At 56.5% G+C, this 19913-nt stretch overlaps 1 protein-coding gene across 1 annotated transcript in view; it reads right to left on the bottom strand.

Annotated features, from left to right (window-relative positions):
* Nucleotides 1-917: 917 nt before the first annotated feature.
* LOC119103117 (monocarboxylate transporter 14) overlaps nucleotides 918-19913 on the bottom strand; it is a 47120-nt gene continuing 28124 nt past the window's right edge. Inside the window, exons 3-6 of the mRNA XM_037226568.1 lie at nucleotides 12880-12950; nucleotides 9758-9992; nucleotides 1655-1823; nucleotides 918-1149 (exon numbers count right to left, since the gene is read on the bottom strand). Of these exons, the coding sequence (XP_037082463.1) occupies nucleotides 918-1149; nucleotides 1655-1823; nucleotides 9758-9974 (618 nt within the window). The 5' untranslated portion in view covers nucleotides 9975-9992; nucleotides 12880-12950. The remainder of the gene's footprint in view (nucleotides 1150-1654; nucleotides 1824-9757; nucleotides 9993-12879; nucleotides 12951-19913) is intronic.

Below are 19913 nucleotides of genomic sequence, written 5' to 3' on the forward strand. Positions count from 1 at the left end.
TGTGTGACAATATTTCCTGGCGCTAAAATGTGTGTTATTTATAAGAGCCAAGGCGTTATGCAAGTATTTGTTATTTCACGGCTGGGGTGAGTTTGTGAAGTCTGTGCGAATGGGTGCGAGGCTGGCGGAACACTCATAACCAAAATTGTTCACAGAACGTGCGCCACATTGTAAATAAAAACGTAAAATCATAACCTCCAAATTTGTTGATATCTCAGGTCATGAACACTTTCTCCAATTGTGCCAAGGCTGTCAGTGCCAATTGCTTGCCTTTGGGTACGCCGATGACTGAACTTTGTGGCATTTTCAGAAATCCAAGTTTTATTGATTCCGAAGTGCCGATGACAGCTAAAAATCGTAAGTTACCCTGACACATTATAACGTTTCTTCGGCCATTGACAGTATAAAACAAATGCTACCCTTACAAGTAAAATTTCAAAATGAAAACTTATCTCACATATCTCACAACGTGCATCGAGTCGTGCTCCGTCGGCTAAATAATTGTTGCAGTTGTCTGACCGAAGGCAGATCGTCCAGTACAACAAGCAGCAAAGCACATCTTCGTAATGACGTACATGAAATCAAAAGCACGAAAATGAACACGCTCTAAAATTTGAGCACGTAATTAAAGCATACCTTGCTCGAACAAAGACGGAAGGCATAAGACGAGATCATATTTTGAAACTTCGAGGCGTTAGTAAAAATCACTGAAACAGCACTCACCGACTGTTAATATCGCGTTGCATACATGCATGCATGCTACTAGCTAATGATTGAAATATTATGCAGATTACTGAGCCAAAAACAGTGAACCGCTGGGAACTTGAGCTGGGACGCCAACCCATTCTGTGATGTACATCACTGAGGACAAATACAGCCTAAAAGGAGGACGAGGAACTGAGCGCCAGCATCAGACGTTAAGGTCCAGCGTACCCGCCCACTGCGTCAGCACCCAATGCTGATGTAGCAGCCAGGTCCACGTACCCCAAGCTGTACCGGAGGATGGTGGAGACCAGCGTGAGCCCGATGCCGGCGCCAGACTGGACGATGATCTCCACAAACTCGCGGCGCCGTTTGAAGTACTGGCCGGTCATCAGGTCAGACGTCTCCCGCGTCAGACCCACGCCGATGCCCATTACGACGCCGTAACTGGAACACAGCGCCGCGGGCTCAGCATCACTGACCGGCGGTACAGTATCACCCACTGCCGGCACAGCGTCACCCACCACGGCCAGGGCCCCTCACCGCGAATCACCGCGTGTTACTACGGTCACCGGTTGAACGGGGCCGGACCATGCTTAGACACCATCGCGCCGTCGAGCCTAACCGCAGCCCTATCCTGCCCAGCCGGTTTAGAGCCGCCTGATCTACTTTTCAAACTGATCACAGCGACTAACCAAGCGCAACCGCGGTTTTTTCGTCGCGTCTGTCTGTGTCCGTCGCCGGCAGCCATGACCGCCGGCAGTCATGAACGCTGGCAGCCATGGCCGCCGGCAGTCATGACCGCTGGCAGCCATGATCGCTGGCAGCCATGATCGCTGGCAGCCACGACCGCCGGCAGCCATGACCGCTGGCAGCCATGACCGCTGGCTGTCTCGGCCACCGGCTGACCTGAGGAAGACCCGACCACTGGCAGCCTCAGCCACCGGCTGACCTGAGGAAGACTTGATGCAGCTGCTGCGCGAACGAGGTGAAGAGACAAGCGAGGGCGGCCACCAGTCCGCCCAGCACGGCTGTCAGGCGGGTAGACTTGCGGCGGCACAAGCCGACCACGGCCGGCGTCACCAGCAGGCTGACGCTCAGGTTCAGACTGCCCAGCCAGACTGCGGGGCAGGGGAGGTGGAGTCAGACAACGGGGACACGGGGTCGGACCGACTAGCAACCCAGACCACTGTACGGGGTCGGACTGACTGGTCAGACTGCGGCGCACGGGAGACGGGGCCGGACTGGTCGGACTGCGGCGCGGGGGGCACAGAGACAGACTGCCCAGCCAAATTGCAGTGCATCGGAGACGGGGTCGGACCGGCCAGATAGACTGCGGCACATGGGCGTTCAAGATCATCGTGACGGGCCAGACTGCAGCACACGGACGTGCAGAGTTAGACTACCCCACCAGGATGCAACACAAAGGGTGCGAAGTCAGACCGCCCCGCCAGACTGGAACAAGACGCGCATACAGCTTAGCATGACGACACCGTGTAACAGGTGTAACAGGGCATCAAACATTCACGCACATTGCACCACAGGGATAAAGTGTCTCAGGGTACGTCCAACGCATCATAGTGTCAGACCACGCTGTCATGTGAGACGGGGAGCAGGATCACACAGAGTGACTTGGTGTTACAAACCACAGAGTTTTGAAGGAGGGTTTTCAGCTAGTCGGGAACGCTTTGTCTAGTCGCACATGTTAAACGGCGGGATATGGCGTTGGCTGTAATGCCAGGCCGCCATCGCTGTTGGACGGCGGCTGCGGATGGGGAGGGGAGGCATGTTTCCTCCGAGCTGGACTATTGCCACTTAGATTTCAGTGATAACATGCAGGAAGCTGATGCGACCTATCGATCGGCATTAACTTGTGTTATCCTAAGGGACCAAAATAGCTCGAAACACCGTAATGACGCATCGCATTGTTAATGCGGACTTACAGGATCGTGAGAAGCGTCATGAAATCGCCCATATGCACGGAGAGGCCTGCCCAGAGACAGGCGGCAATACAGAGCCGTAGGGCCGGCACTGCAGCGGGCTCGCGGTCGGCAAGAAAGGTCACGCAGTTGGCGAAGGTCACAAACTTGCTTCTCAATCCTAGCAATGCCACTAAACAACTGAATCATACCATACTCTCAATCATAGAGCGGTGTAGTTTCTGGATAACTGAACGTGTTCAAAATGTGGGACATCAACAACGAGGGTGTCGACAGTAGATGTTCAACAATACAGGTGTCGAAAAATGCTGCTCACGTGGGAGTAGATCTCGACACACTGTGCGGTTGAAAGCTGTCAAGTTTTGATGTTCGCAGGCCCCCAGGAACGTAGGCACTGTTATTGGCGTTCTGAATACGGCATTGAGGTCGAAGAAATGGGGTTGAACAAAGCGGAGTCAAATATGCCTGGTCCCCGAATAGCCGCGTTAGACGTTTCCAAAACGAGTCCAGGCTGTGGGCGTGCCTTTGGAATGGCCCATACAGCTTGACGGATGTCTCGTAATTGCAAAATTATGCGGGTCACAGTGTATCCGAGTCCTCGTCCGTTGATGTTGGTGATATACTGAGGATATAAAATGCAGACGATTCAGAAACGAGAACATTTTTGCAAAAATAAAGTGGCGCCGACCGACAATGGTGTCCAACTGTAATGCTGCAATATTTCACGCGATCACTTCAATCGCTTTCAACCGAACCACCGCACGCTATAAGCCCTGCCGAAATACCATAAAAAGAAAGGAGGTCAGATCTGCACCGTGCGGCAAGAGGGGCCCATGCTGCATTGGCGACGCTCTGCATATCAAGATGTGCGGCGGCAAGCGTGTCCTGATTGAACTCCTGATTCGTCTCCCGATTGGGCCCCTGATTTAACATTCAAAAACGCTTCGGTCGCCGATTCGGTCTCGTCACTTGCGCATAAGGACTCCGGGTGGTGCTTTTACTGCGCCCTGCGATTCCCTGAGCTCGGCGCACACGCTCACACGGCGCGCGCGCCCACACACGGGGGCGTAGTTTCGCCACATGAGTTAGGTGGCCAGCAGTGAAAAATGACCCAGTCTTCCCCAAAACATCCCAAAAACGGGTTTATTCCGGACTGTGCTTATTGTTTCCCAAGTGTTGGGGGGGGGGGGGGAATGAAACTCCCCAACTGAAAAAGAAACTACACCCCTGCCCAGACGAATGCCGTCGTGTGCATAGCGATCAAATTCCATCAGCCTATACCAGTGCTTCCCACGCACCTACCAAAGAGAGAATTCCCTAAATGAAGTCCGAGTACCAGCTACATTCTTCTGCTTTGCGGATTACTACCGCACTTGACGCTTCCTGGCCAATTGAATGACTGGTCCATCGATAGCTCTACAACGCCCGAAACTCCGGCGAAGCGGACTTCCTTTCGACGGACGGGACGGAGAAGAACAGTAGGCAGTGCTGACTGGCGGTTGACAGAGATGCGGGCAGTGTTGGGCGACGGCAGCTCGGCGCCGACGCTGCTGACGGTAACAGCGCCGAGCTCCACGCCGGGCTCGGGATCAGGCTCCCGGCCTGGCGCCACCCTCCAGCCGTCCGCCGAGCGTAACGTGACGTGGCGGGTGTTACGGAACCGGTCGGGTCCGCGTGCGAGTGTGGTCCGTCGAACCCGGCCCGGACTGACCCGGCCGCTGGGCCCTGAGGACCTCGACCGGCGGACGGGCCCTCACTGGACGGCACGCTTCCACGGACCGACTGATCCATGTGACGGACCACCGCCCGGTGAGTGATGCATGACGGCGGTTCGCACCGACGTGCGGGGACAACATCCAAACCCACATCCCATCAGCAGAATGACGGACGATCAAGACCAAAATGACTGCCGCTAAAATCATGTAACTGAAGGAATTCGGACAAATATCTTAGCGCATCCCAAGACATCCCTTCGACATGCCTCTGTTAAGTGGTGGTTGTCCATTTAAAACAACACAACTGCGCTGACCGTAAAATGAGCGGTGGTCAAACGGAGATTTTGAACGGCGCGCACTTCCGAACGTCTAAATCGAGTGGAAACTGCCGGAACCTCAGAAAGTCTGCACACCCTGTCGCGACTCTTTCAAGACTGCATGAGTTTGGAAGATCGATGTGGCGCAGGGAAGTGGAAACAAAGTGACATCTATCAGCGTCCTTTGGAGCCGTGGGCGCTGGTGAGTTACCGCCCGGCGCTTAACAGAGAGCTGGCTGCCGTTACTGGGGCGTGGACGCCGCGGCGTCCGACACGGTGTCGGCGCCTATGTACTGTCCAGACACACCCAGGGTGCCGCTGTCGTCCCACGCTGGAGCCACGGGAATGCTCGCAACGGCCTCAGCTCCGTCACGTAAACAACGGCCTCAGCTCCGTCACGTAAACCAACGGCCTCAGCTCCGTCACGTAAACCAACGGCCTACCGCCTCTGATCGGATGAGTCCAGCAAACCTGCAGCAAGCTTCAAGGAGATAAAAGAAGTCTTCAAAGACGTGGCGTAAACGCTCCATGAGTGCATCGCGGTGTCTGCTCACTGTTAGCCCGTGAGATAGCTTGTGGGACCCACACACATCCGGGTATTGGCAGCAGTTTTGAGTCAGGCGATACTCACCATCTGCACGTGACAGTTTTCTTCATCAGGGCTGAGAGCAAGCCTATTGCAACGGTCGCTTGGCATCGGCACGGCGCACCCGCACCATCCTTTCTCTGGGCTCGCACCATCGGCAGGGCGTGCGCGGTTTTACGCACGTCCTTCATTAATCTCGCGGGTAATGGTGACAGATTAATCAAGGCGCGCCCAGCCCAACAAAAAACCCACTGGCAATAACTCGGCGCTCATAAGCGCCACCGGGGACCCATGGGCGGCCTGGCGCGGAAGTCCCCGACACCCGCTGTTCCATCACGCGTCGGCCGGTGACACGAGCGGGCGCTGCAGAGGCGCGGGGCGCCGGGCGACACCAAGGCCCTGGAACAGGAGTGACACGGCCGCCGAGACCGGTCTGTCGGCGCCGCTCACCGGCCTCACGAGCCCGTCCCGGGCCGGCGTGCTGTAACCGAGAGCGGATTGTGGCATTCTGGGATGTGGACTCGAGCGAGTTGATTCAGTTTAGATCTAATCAGACTCGGAATCGGGTTCAGCAACAACAAATCGTGGACTCGGATTCACATTAAGTCTCAAGACATCAGGACTCGGACAATAACATGGGCTACTTGGTTCCAGAAGCCTTGGTCTCTGGTCGAATCTTCTATTTGAATTCAATTTCCAGACATAGGTTGAGGAAAAATTGGGTAATATCATGTTTACACAGCTGAAAATTCATAGAAGCATCACCAATGTGAAATATTAAAAAGCTTGTGGGACTAAAACTTAACGCAAACAACGGGATCAAAAGTAAGCAAATCAAGCAAAAAGCGTCCTCACTGGTAGCCACACGTACACCTACTACCCAGCATCACATGCGACAAAACAGATCAATGTTGTGAAAACGATGATCAAATTCGGCATATGGGCGCACACGACAGACTCGGCGTGCCTGCGGCCGGCGCCGTCAGAGCCGGCGGGCCGCGAACCAGCCGGTGGCGCCGCCCAGCGGCGTCGTGGTGTGAATAAGAAAGGCGCCGGGAGAGAGAAGGAGACCAGTGTCAGGACGGCGACGGTCTTTAACAGACATGGGTCAGACCCACAGCAGAAGGCAGAGTTTCATTACGGCACCTTTTGAGTCGTGCTGGCTTGGGCGCGTCAGGTTTATCTCGGTTTGCTTTCGGTTGGATGCAGCTCAGTCCGCGACTTAATTTTCTGTTTTTCTGTTGTTAATGTACGGTTCATTGCGTCGCTGGATGGCGGGAGGGGCACTCGTAGTTACCTGTTCTTGGGTAACGGTAAAGAAATAAACAAGGTTGGATAGGACTAATTAGGTTTGGCTAAGGTACGCAAGATTCCAGTTTTCTAGGCAACTTATATTTTTATACGCTGTGAACGTGGCGTGAGCCTTCTTTTCATGGTATTAATATACCCCTCAACTTCGATACGCATTCCAGTGGTGACCCGGCGCGGCGGCACGTGAGGTGACGGTCCAGTCAAGGTATGATCAGAAAGGGTCGAGATTCGTTTACCTTATTGCAATTACACCCGATGAGATTTCAGAATCTGACAGCTTGACATGAAGCTACCGTTATCTTGAGCGATCCCGTGACAAGCTATTGCACTTTGACTCTTACGTTTAAACTCAGACACGGACTCGGACTGAACATCGTACGACTCAAACTCGGACGCGGACGCATGAGCTCTGAAAATGATTGAACTCGCCCATAGATTCAAAAAAATGTGACAGATACGAACTAGGCTCTCGAGCCCGGCCCGAGGCTCGTAGCCAGGTCCTTGGACCCAGCCCAGACTCGTAGTCAGGTTACTGGTTTCGGCCCAGACTTGAAGTCAGTTTGCCGGACTCAGTCAGCTGCCTGACGCGGGCCGGCATCGGAGCCGTTTTTGCCGGCGGACCAGGAGAGCCGGCGGTGCACGTGCGGCCCGCTCCGGTGGCGACACCTGGTTTTGCCGCTTGGGTTGGCGGCTCGCCGCAGTCCAATTAGCGCGGTAATCGTGTTGGCATTAGGCGGAGCCCTACTGACAAAAAATGACGAGAGAGGGTGGCGAAGAGCGGTCGCGCTCAGCAGAAGTGCGGCGACGCCAGGTGCGTCATCACACAGAGTCCCAGCTGCCGTCGATTCATCACGCAGGCTCAGTACTGCTGAAGGATTAATCATAGAACAACATTATTTATGGGTTGCTTAATGGGGGGGATCTCCAAGGGCTTCTAGTGCTGTTGCCATGTAGCGATCACGCTATCCGAATGTCGCCCAAGTCAGAGAGTAGGGAAACTGTCCATTACGTTCAAGAAGTATTTCTTTGAAGATATATGCAATCAGCTGCTAGATAAAGATGTTGGGATACGATCAGGTATGACCTGTGCATAACTAGACGTCAACTAAATACCCTGCTAAGCATCTGACCTTAATAGAAATGTTGTTTGGTCCACGTATCTCAAGAGTGTTCTAACAGGATGCATCTAGGATCAGTGGTCAGTGACGACGATTCTACTGGATACAAAAATAGTTGCAAAGTTTATCGACGCTATCAGCATTTCCACATCCAGCTTCATTCTCAGAGTTGCACATTACCCGCTTGAACAGTGAGCCGACATCTATGTGTGCGGCATGAACGTTTGGAGCACGTTCTCGTCTTTACCCGGGACGACAAATAATTATCCGACCAGGGGTGGCCGGCTGGCCAGCCGCGAGCTATAATAATCAGTGGTGGCCGGCTGGCCAGCCGCGAGCTATCCTGATCAGTGGTGGCTGGCTGGCCAGCCGCGAGCTATCCTGATCAGGAGTGGCCGGCTGACCAGCGGGGCGGGCTCTCCTGATCGGTGGTGGCCGGCTGGCCAGCCGGAGACGCCTCAGCAGGGTCGGTCGCCGCCGGACCGGGTACCCCGTCAGCTCCCAGCCCGGGCATCTCTCAAGGACCGGGCCGGCGCTCCGGTCAGCAGCTGTCGCTCCGGTCAGCAGCTGGCGCTCCGGTCAGCAGCTGTCCACACCTGACGAGGCGGACCTATTCATTTGTCACTGCCAGATGTATTGACGCAACAGCTGGACGCGTCTATCTAAAGCGGCGACCGGCACGCCCGTCCGGTAAAAGCCCGCCACGAGCCGGCGCTCGATGCAGGGGCTGGCGCGCTCCCCGGCGGCTGTGATTGGTTGGCACCGGCTCGCCGGAGGGCCCGGATAGCTGGCCATCAGATCCAGCCTCTCACACGGTTCACCGAGTCATGATTGTGCTGGGCCTCGTTAACAAGCAACGCGTCGGGACTTTGGAGCAGCCAACTGATCTCGATACCATTGCTGGGGCTCATTAAAATCGGGGACGGAGTTTGACTGGCGCGTTGTTGACGACATGCTGACGCTGATAACAGACACGTGTGCTGCGGTCTGGGATAGAAGACTGAACCGCAGCGAAGTTCTCACATGAATAGGAGACGACGGAAACTCACTTATCTCTGCCCGTGACTTAAGTGCAACGTATAGCAAGCCAAGCAATTACTATGAATGAGAGAAAAGTACCCGATTTCGTATGAGTGCAACATCCACTTTGCAGCCCGCAGAGCCAACATCAGCAGCAGGAGGTAGCCTGCTTTTTCCTGCTGCTCTCAGCGCCGAGCCTCACGCCGGTGTACGCCCCGGCTGCAGCGTGCGCCACTTCCCGCCCGGCCCGGCGTCAGTGACCAATGACGGGTTCGTGACGACAGACCGAGCCGCAGATGGGAATCGACGATAGCCGGCGCCCCTGATGCGTGGTGGGCCGCGGCCCCGCCCCGCAGAGCTGACTCACCGACCCGGCTCCTCAAGCACGTCCCACGCCGCCGCCCGAGCCACGGGGAGCGGGCACGAGCAGCGACACGCGGAACGGACCGTGACCAGGCGTGTGCACAAAGAAACGGAGCGCGGCCGGGGTCAAGCGAAAACGGGCATCAGAGGAACACACGCGGGAACCGGACGTGACGCGGAACTGTAGGAATGAGGCATGACCAGCAGCACACAAGAGCGGTCATACCCTGACACTACAGGGGCGGAGCAGGAGCAACACAACAGAACACCATGAGCGGAGCAGGAGCCACAAAACAGAGCACCAGGAGCGGAGCAGGAGCCACGGAACAGAGCACCAGGAGCGGAGCAGAAGTCACAGAACAGAGCACCAGGAGCGGAGCAGGAGCCGCAGAATAAAGCACCAGGAGCGGAGTGGGAGCCACAGAACAGAGCACCAGGAGCGGAGCAGAAGCCACAGAACAGAGCACCAGGAACGGAGTAATAGCCACAGAACAGAGCACCAGGAGCGAACTGGGAGCCACAGAACACCACGCAACGAGACAGCGCCAAGGGACAAAATGTAACAGGACGACTCGGACATACAGGGACGGGGCGGGGTCAGAGGTCACGCCGGAGCGGCACAACGACCCGCTCACGTCCACGCCCCGACCGGGCACCGATCAGAGAACCAAGCGGCGTCACTCACCGGCCTTCATGTAGCTTTCGCGGCCCCAGGCGGCCAGCACGTGCAGCAGCAGGACGCCGTAGCTGAGCTGGAAGCCAGCGATCACCAGGTGGACGAGGAAGGCGCAGCCGCACACCACCCAGCCCCAGCCACCCTCCGGGTAGTAGTGTTGCCGGATGGTCGACGTCTTGGGGTCGTGCCGCCGCAGCCCAGGGATGCGCTTGTGTAGGCTGTTCATCTCGCGCTCGTTTATTCCCTGCGGGTGGTGGAAAGGTGAGTGGTGCGGAGGCTGCTGGGGGACCGGCAGGGCTGTCAGAAGGGAAGGCAGACGGCTTAGAGAGGCTGGCTGGGCCTAACGTGGTGGTCTACCCCTGTTGACGGAACAGTCAGGACGGCCAGGCGTAGCAGGTGGCGTTCCCAACCGTTGTACGGTCCAACGCCGGGGTGGTGTCAACGGCCAAGCGCTATAGCCAAATAGTCAGGGCCGGTTTCTGCATAGGAGTTCATTTACTTCCCGCGGAGCTGGGAATGTGTCGACCATCACTTCTGTCCCCGTGAGTCATCCTACAATATGTGCTGCATACGATAACACGACAAATAACACATGCCGTCATAGTACGTCTGCATGCTTCGCTGCAGCTATATATCATGTAAGTTTGAATTATATTATTTACGTCAGATCCCGATGCACGCAACAAGGTTACGTGCTATTTGCTGTTGCATGCTTTCTTGTGTGGCCACACAGTTATAAGAGATATATTACGCTATTTATACAAAGCTTTCTGCTGTGGATGAAGGGCAACAAGTATGGCTAATCTACCATACTATTTACCTGGGTTAAAACATAGCTCGCCATTTGAATCTTGTTATGAGAGCTGTTTCATTAATATATGACAGGCTCTCAGATAATATGGGTGGCCGTCGCTAGTTGAAAAGGCAACGGAACCCCATGGCTTTATCAGGCACTTTCCTGCAATGGACTTTCCATTTGTGGTAAAATCTGCGACCAGGTGCAGGCGACGAGCGGAATATATTGTTTTATGCAATGTATTTCCGCTGGGTGTTTGCATACATAATAATTGGCTAGCCTGCAAGACAATATGCAGATTTGTTGCAGAAAGACGCCGCGATGCCTGCTGACACCCTAAACCCTCACGAAAGACCATCATGCATCACGGTCAGATAATGTAGGCATCAGTAGCAACGTAATTGATTAGTAATCGGAAAGTCAGTCAATTGATAGGTATATATGCCAGGCATGCATTTATGAACACTTTTATCTCGAAACATGTGCTCACGGGGATGCACGTGAGTTGGTTCCATATGCAGCTAAAGCCAAAGCCAAGCCAAGCCAGAGCCAAAGCCAGCTAGGTGCAGGACAGCACCTGGAACAAACACATGCACCGTCTCCCATAAGTTGGCTATCTCACAGGTGATCCCATGGTGATTCGTCAGTGGAGCTATGAGCTACCCCTCTATATAGCTGCTTGGCACCTGTCCCTAAAAGTGCATGGTTAAGCAGTACCGCAGATTTATGGTTGAGAGCGCAAAAGTAGTCGTTTTGCCTTAACACAGAGCAGCTTGATGTTCCTCATGGTCCCCGGATGCCTTCTTCAAGTCCAGGAAAAGGTGTCGCACGCTCTGCCTTAGTCGTCGCATTTCAGCATGCCGATGGCAAAATCGCCAAAGATCGTGCCCGACAAGGCAGCCATTAGACGGTGCTTGTCAGCCGGTATGCGGGAAAATCGGACGGGTGGGTCACGCCACTTCGGAGCCACCACGAGCGAGCGAAGCGCGCACGTTAAAACAAGCCGGTGTGCGATTGGCGGGTATGCAATATATATATATATATATATATATATATATATATATATATATATATATATATATATATATATATATATATATATATATACCCCTGGGCTTGAAGCTGAAGGCGGGTCATTCCGTCCCACCCCGCGGTGATGACGGCAGTCAGCAGCGGCTGCAGGAGCTGAAGTCGGCGAGCCCAGCTCGTGACAGCGGCGGTGTGCGCGCTGGGGAGTCTGACGGCGGCGGCCCCCCGCGCGTCTGGCGCCCCCTGACCGGCGCGGCGGACGAGCCGGTACGGCAGTGATGGATGGGCCTCGGCCGGACCGCCGCCGCTGGCGGGGCCACACTGCCGGCAGCCGCAAAGGCCGCCGCCGCGACGCCAGTGCATGCCGGGCACGCGGCCCATGCAGCTGTCTCTCGAGCACGAACGGGGCACGATTAGCTATTCCATGAGCCAGCGAGCCTCTGCGATGTCAAGCTCGTCGACTGAGTAGGGAATCCCGACGGTTTAATAGAGGCCTCGGGTGCCAGCCAAGGGCTGGATAATTGTGCAATGTAAATCAGTACACAACATCAATAACACATATATGCTAATTTATTCGACATCTGCCTTAATGTGCTTCACCATAGGTTTATAGAAATAACACCGATAATGGGTGATTTTCTCAGAAGCTCAAGTGGAATCATCAAACTTAAAAAGTTGTTGCAGCTCGCACGTCACGTTGTTGATGCCTGCCAGTGGGGGGGGGAGGGGGGGGGGCGTCGTACTTTTCATGCAAAAACGGCCGTCATATCCTCGCAACGCAAATCACAAGACTGTGTGAAAAGCCAGTGGCGAGACTGCTGAGAAGTCCGGCCATGCGCCATCCGTCAGCGCTGAGTTAGGTGAAGTTAGCTTCTGTAACAGCCCATCCTGCCATCTTGGGCACCAATTAAGGCATGATAGCGCAATGAAGCATGCCATCAAAGCTTATGGAATACCAATCAATGTATTGGTACACGAAGACTGTGTGGCCTGGTAAGAACTGCGGCGTGGTTTAAGACAGAAGATTTGTCTACCATACCAGAAAATGCCATCAGTTCGTTCCGTTTGCCTTCCCGTTCTCTTCCTCTGCTTGCATATTTTACGCACCTCTCTCCTTGTCCCCCCCCCTCTCTCTCTCTCTCTCTCTCTCTCTCCTTCCCGTGCCTCTCCCCCTTCTCTCTCTCATCATCCTCTCCTCTGTCCTCCTCCTCTCCCCTCTCACTCTCCCTATACTTCTCCGTCCCCCTCCTCTCCATTCCTCTCCCTCGTTCCTATACCCTTCTATGCCGCTCCACCATCAACTGACCTGGTAGGCTTCGAAGCCGACGCTGTCTTCGCTCGGCTCATCGTAACGTCCCCGCGGAGGTGTCCGGACCTCTGTAACGAGAGAGACGGCGTTCAGGGGCGGGGCCGCACTCAGCGAGGAGGCCCCGAGGAGGATCTCAGGCAGCTTCGACCTCGGGCCCCCGCCGTTGGCCTGGCGCGGTCTGGGGGGTAGGACCCGCACTCAGCGTGGAGGCCTCGGAGGAGGCCTCCCAGCAGCTTCGACCTCGGGCCCCCCGCTGGCCTGACGCGTCTGGGTCGGACCGCTCTCAGTAAGGAGGCCCCGAGCGATACTGACGGTCCCAGCCAGGATCGATGAGGTGCACTGACTCAACAGGTGTTCATTAAGCCATAGCATGAGTCAAGCGGCACTACGTGGACTTGCTTGAATCGGACCAGATCAGGCCTGCTCAGGCCGGATCAGGCCTGCTCAGACCAGATCAGGCCTGCTCAGGCCGGATCAGGCCTGCTCAGGCCGGATCAGGTCTTGCTCTCTTGCTCTCAGATCTCTCTTGATCAGTTCTAATCAGAACAGGGCAGGGCCAAAGTTAAGGATAAGTGGTCAGGGGTCAGGGGTCAGGAGTCAGTGTCCAGCTCCGCTAGGCTGTGATGGCTCGACTGGACGGATCCCACCCTGTCAGCATGGGTCAAAACGTGTGAGCATGGGCCAGGCCATATCAGCATAGGCTAGGGCGTGTTTATATGGGTAAGGTCAGGTCAGTGAGGATCAGATCGTGTCAGTGTGGGTCAGGCCGCGTGAGTATGGACGAGGCCGTGTCAGTAAGGGTTTGCCGTGTCAGTATGGGTAAAGCCATGCCAGTACGGGTTAGATCGTGTCGACGTCGGTCAGGCCGTGTCAGTGCTAGTCAGGCTCCGTTAGGCACTAGAACTGGGATCTTGTAAAAGGCAAGTCCCCACCTCTTGACACAATCTTTCTGAAAGCATATGGCAGTCAAGTCAGTTTCCGACAGCGACTCGGTGCAGCCTCCATTACAAAGTGTCACCAACAGACTTTTCACTCTGCATCTCTTTCGCGAACGCGCCTCGAGTCATTTTGACTCTGTCTGGTCAAAATGCACTCGATTATTGATAATAAGCAAAAGATACAGCAGGTTTCAAATAGTGTTATTTTACCTCGATCTTGTTTTACTGTCTAGGTTCTGATGAAAGCATTTAGCGTGTATTCGTGGCGCACCAAGAATGATCTGTTCTACGTGACGTCACGTGTAATCTTCGCCAGGCGCGTTCGCAGCGCAACCCGTTTTTTGTTTTTGTTTTTTGTCTGTATCTTCGTAACTGTCGTGCCAATAACTGTGCAAAGACACAACATTTCCGTTTGTAGGTACTTTGAGCGCTTCTAAGAATTGATCTGCAAATCTGCTCTTTGCAACGTTGTGAACACCTTTACATCAGTCGTGGTCGGTCCTGGGCAGGCAATATTGATTTGGGCATCAACTTGTTTATAATTGAATGTGTTGCGCCATTTCTGTCTCACTCCCATCGAGTCACATCAAAATATTCTGCTCGTCCTGTAAAGACTACGTGACGTCGCATCGAATCCTTGTCGTCCGGGTCGCCGCGAACTCCAAACGGCGCAGAATCTATGGGGTATGACGTCACGAGTGACTGTGAGGTATAGATTTTGCGTCGTTCGGGCCGCTGCGAACACGCCCTTAGTGATTGCTGAGAAATAATTACTTTCCCGACAGGAGCACATCTGGCGCAGCATGAAGCTGGAGTCTGTGCACCTCTGGACGTCACGGTTCGGTGCAGGACAAGTGGCACCAAGTGTGTCAAGTCCACGAGCCCCGCGAGCGCCCGGCCCGCTCCAGTCGGGCCACGGGAGGCGGTGCATTTCACTGGCGACCGGAGCGATTTACGGCAGCTGACCGGCGCCTGACGCCGTGCGCTGATGAGATTTACAATGACAGCGGGACATGGGCTTGAGCCAAGGCGGTGATTGGTCGGTCGGTGGCGGTGTTTGACTCCAACCGTGGGATCGCATCTTATCACGCGGAACCCTGCGGCGTGACAACACGAGAATTTATGTCCGTGAATATAGATCCCTTCATCAGTGGATGTGTGATTATCAGGCAGCACGGCAAATCATGCCAGTGGCCCTGACCATACGGCATGGACACCGAACTGGGTCATGCTTTAAACGGGACCGATTACACCACGACGGTGCAGAAGTCCATGAAATGCAAATGGACCGTTCCGGCAGTCCAAGAAGACGCATTTTTCATGGGGAAGCCTATTCTGAAACGGCGGCAACCTATGCATCGAAGACCAACGCGCTCTGCCATTTTCCTAGATTATTCACGACCCAAGAGATCATGAATATCAGCCCAAGCTCCGCGAAAGGGCTACCCAAGCTCCGCGAAAGGGCCCCAGCCAACGGCGGCGGAATGTCCGTCGGCAAAACTGGACCTGGCACAGCATAGCAAACTATTGCTCTCCATCTCGCAAGGAAGCCACGCCTTTTCTAAGTGATCACCAAAAACTGTTGTGGTTTCCCCATTAGACGCGGCGTTTAAGGTGGGCTGAGGAAGAGAGCTTGGTGCGGCTCCGCCTAACGTCGACATGCATGCAGGGGTGCCGGTAGGCGTTAACCACTGCGCGTCTGGGAAACCGGAGGTACGGGGTTCGGTTCCCCGCGGTGCCCGTCCTTCCTGCCAGGGTGAGAGGCAGGAGACGTCATAAAGCCTCAGCAGCTGAGTGCGTCGTAGAGCCCCAATGACGCACACAACGTCGGCGTGCATTTACTTGGACCGCATATTGACTATGGTGTGGCATTGAGAGAAACCATTTTCAGACAGCGGCCCCGACTGGCCAGAGAGGTTCGTCGCCGTGGCTGATTGCCTTCCTTCCGCCCGTCCTGAGCTCGTTTCCGGGAGGCTCGGCTCTGGCTCTGGCTCTGGCTCTGGCTCTGGCTCTGGCTCTGGCTCTGGCTCTGACTCTGGCTCTGGCTCTGGCTCTGGCTCTGGCTCTGGCTCCGGCTCCGGCTCTGGTGCTGGCTCTGGTGCTGGCTCTGGCTCTGGCTCTGGCTCTGGCTCCGGCTCCGGCTCTGGTGCTGGCTCTGGCCCCGGCTCTGGCGCTGGCTCTGGCTCCAGCCCTGGCGCTGGCTCTGGCTCTGGGTCCGGCCCTGGCTCTGGCTCTGGCCCCGACACTGGCTCGGGTTTAGTCTGTGCTCGGGTCAGGCCGGTCCGATCGTGCCACACGCCACACCGCTGACGGCCGCCGCAGGAACGGACGGTCACGGCGCCGACGAGAGCCGGCCGGCGTGGTCTGAGGCGCCGCCAGCGCTCTCCGCTCCTGGGCTGTCGCCACGGTGACGCCTAACTCGGCCGGGGTCGCTGGCAGCAGAGGACACTAGAGCGGTGCCGCCGATGCCGCCGCGTCCCTGAGCCTCGGCGACGGCTCCTGTGGACGCCGGCCGGCAGCCGCCGGTGCCAGTGCCCCTCCCCGCAGAGGCGACAGGCGTCAGTGGGGCGTTCGGCGTGATCGGGCCGGCGCGCCCGACTGGTCCCGCCAGCGAGACCCGCTCCGCCCCGCCGCCGCATCTCCACGGCTGGCGCCGCTTCGCTGTGTTAACATGCGGAAACGTCACGCGACTGTGATCGATTCTGATTGATCCCAGCGGCTGACGTGACGGCATAGGCTCGTATCAGTGTGCTTTAACAAAATATGCAGACGCCGGCACCCCGGGCGTCTCGCGACACTACAAATACACGGGCTGTAGAGTCTGCCGGAGGACGCGCGTGATCGAAGTCAAACCACAGCTAAGTGCGTGCTTACCGTGTGCGAATCAGAGGCGTGGGATTGAACTTAAGCATCTTGGTGCCTCTAACCTGCACGACAGGAGGTTATCACAAACAACAGAGTTTGCCGTGGCACATTTCCGTATAATTTATCGCCTGAGATGCAATACGACGAATCCATTGAGAACGTGTGTAAATTGGTGCTTAGAAATGTCTGTAAGATGACATTACTATCAGAGACATTCGAAAAAGCATTGCAGTGCTTCAGTGAGCATGGACAGGAAAACTGGAATCTCCCAAGAAATGGGGTCCTCAAAACGGAACAAACAAATACCATATGAAGCACTTATCTAGCACACAACCCCTATGGAGTTCTACCGCAAACCGGAAGTCCTTGCAAGCACTGCAGAGGCTACATAAGGACATCTCCACCCGAGTGCCGCATAACTTTCCCAAGAATTCCGAAGGCAGCGGCTTTCACGGTGTCCACGATTCTCTCCGACCGCCTCGGCCAGGGAATACAGATAACGCAGTGACACAGTCCGTTAAACCTCCCCTCTCTGATTGTCATCAACTGCTAATCTCACCCGGCACCCAGCAAATTGGGTGACTGAGCGCTATTTGGGCAGAAGTATCATCCATCAGCACCACACAAGAGAGCCGGCGGCTCCGAAACTCCTCAACTTTGAACAACCTGGTAACATCCGGCCAGTGCAGTGTGTCCATCCGAGCCCACCGGCGTCGCCGGGCCGTCTCCGTCGTCAGCCTGGTCAGCCGTCACCCGCTACTGGCCCTCAGCCGGGGGTGCCGACTCGCTGCCCGCGCCCCGTCTCGCGGGCACCGCCCGGCCCGCCCGTCCCGTCCCGCGAGCACCGCCCGGCCCGTCCGTCCCGTCCCGCGAGCACCGGCCCGGCCCGTCCGTCCCGTCCCGCGAGGCACCGCCCGGTCCGTCCGTCCCGTCCCGCGGGCACCGGCCCGGCCCGCCCGTCCCGTCCCGAGAGCACCGCCCGGCCCGTCCGTCCCGTCCCGCGAGCACCGGCCCGGCCCGCCCGTCCCGTCCCGCGAGCACCGGCCCGGCCCGTCCGTCCCGTCCCGCGGGCACCGCCCGGCCCGCCGTCCCGTCCCGCGGGCACCGCCCGGCCCGTCCGTCCCGTCCCGCGAGCACCGCCCGGCCCGTCCGTCCCGTCCCGCGAGCACCGCCCGGCCCGCCCGTCCCGTCCCGCGAGCACCGCCCGGCCCGTCCGCCGAGTCGGCGTGACGGCATCGGAGGAGCACTGACTCGGCAAATCAGCTCGAGGGGTAATGGCGTGGTGCAAATCAGCGCCGCGCCGGCTGACCGATGGCAGCACGCGCTGTGACCTGATTGGCTGGGGCCGGCCGGCCAGCCGTGGACGTCACAGTGGCCGGCGATCGGCAGATCACACTGGCCCAGTTCGAGTCGTTTATCTGACATCGGTGGGTCAGTCATCCGGCCGCCGCCGCCGGCAGAGGTACCGGCGAAGGTGGCATCAAACGGCCGCCATATTGCAAAGGTTTGGTTGGTTTTTGTTATGGACGTCTCCAAGCCCATAGGGAAATGTTTGTAGAAGACCGCAAAGCTCTGTCCATAAACTGAGCCTATGGTATGAGATGAATCAGGGGTTTCTTCAAACACGACACAAGGCACGTTATGGACCACCAGCTCTGCTACAAAAACAAACCGTCGCCGACGTCTCGAAAACTCAAGGCACATATAGTTAGATGCATTGCTATGAAGTCCGAGAAGCTTGCAATGTGGTACCGGGAAGTTTCGCTGCTCCTCCCATTGGCGCAGTGATCGGCACATCTCCTGAGCTTTGTAGCACTGTCCAAATGACACCGAAACAGGCGTCCCAGAGAACTTTCAGCATCGGTTGCGACACCAATCCCATAAACCACTCTGCGGAGAGAGACCAATTTCATCCAGATGATCCACTCATCAGACCAGTGCCACGTCCTTAGATGTGATGATGTGTTTGAAGGAAGACTATCTCGACTGAAGACGTTAATATCTTCAATATCATGAATTCAGCACCCAGCTTTATGGTAACAGACATCTGCAAAAGTCATTTCGAGCCGTTTGCAATGATACCATTGCCCTTGCGCTAAGCTGTAAAGACCCAGTGGGGGTCTTCCGGGCAAGACCCCACAACAGCAGCCTGCGAGCAGCAACCTAGCGGCGGAGGCCTGACGGCGGAGGCCTGACGGCGGAGGCCTGACGGCGGAGGCCTGAAGGCGGAGGCCTGACGGCGGAGGCCCGGGAGTGTAAACCAGCAGCGGCCCGGAAACATAAACCCGTTAGTAGGGCTCCCGCAATGGTGTCAGGGGATCCACAGCTGTCATCCAAGACGGGGCGTCACTGGGGTCAGGCGGCGGGGTACGGACAGTAAAACACCAATAACAGGGAACCGACGGCAGAGACCCGTTAGCAGGGGTCAGGAGGGATACGAAGGTACCCGGTAGGCGACCGGTACCACCGCCCGTCGCGCTCTCGGCCGGTACCGCCGCCCGTCGGCCTCTCGGCCGGTACCGCCGCCCGTCGCCCTCTCAGCCGGTACCGTCGCCCTCTCAGCCGGTACCTTCGCCCTCCCGGCCGGAGCCGCCGGTGGCTGCGGCGCCGGCACCGAGTCAGTGCCATGCCGCGTTGGCTCGCGGCGTTTGATTAGCTGGCCGCTGATTGTGCCACCGAGTGTGTGTCGCGCAACGCAGTGATTGTGGCGCCAGCTGCGTGGAATGGTCACTAATGCGGCGTTAGTGACGCCGTGCCACCGCGTGGCTCCGACGGGAGAAAGGCGACAGAATGTCACCACAAAAAGACAACCCCACCACTGCTAACACCGGCCCGTCCACACAAAGTCGACGGGACCGATATGGCCGTGTCCGTCCTGTGGAAATTCTCAAAGATGTATCACCGGCCAAGCTCTCTGTGCCAAACATGCCAAGCGTATTCAGAACTACGTATCACAAAGAAGCCTGATCTTAGAGATATAATGAATAATTAAACTTCCCAATTGAGATGCACCGCATTAACTGCGAGGAAAACCCACGCATTACTTGACACTGACAACGTATCATTACCGCTCGAAATTATGCAAATGAGGAAAACCACGGGCCCGTGGCGCGAACTAGCCGGCACCCAAGCGGCGTGTGCCTCCTCCAATCGCCACGGCGTCGCGCCGGCGTGATGTCCGTCCTCCTGGAGGGGCTCTCGGCGGCGAGGGCGCTACCGCCAGCGCTC

The sequence above is a fragment of the Pollicipes pollicipes genome, unplaced genomic scaffold (genome assembly GCF_011947565.3).
Source record: "Pollicipes pollicipes isolate AB1234 unplaced genomic scaffold, Ppol_2.1 Scaffold_5724;HRSCAF=6776_pilon_pilon_pilon, whole genome shotgun sequence".
Taxonomy (NCBI): Eukaryota; Metazoa; Arthropoda; class Thecostraca; order Pollicipedomorpha; family Pollicipedidae; genus Pollicipes; species Pollicipes pollicipes.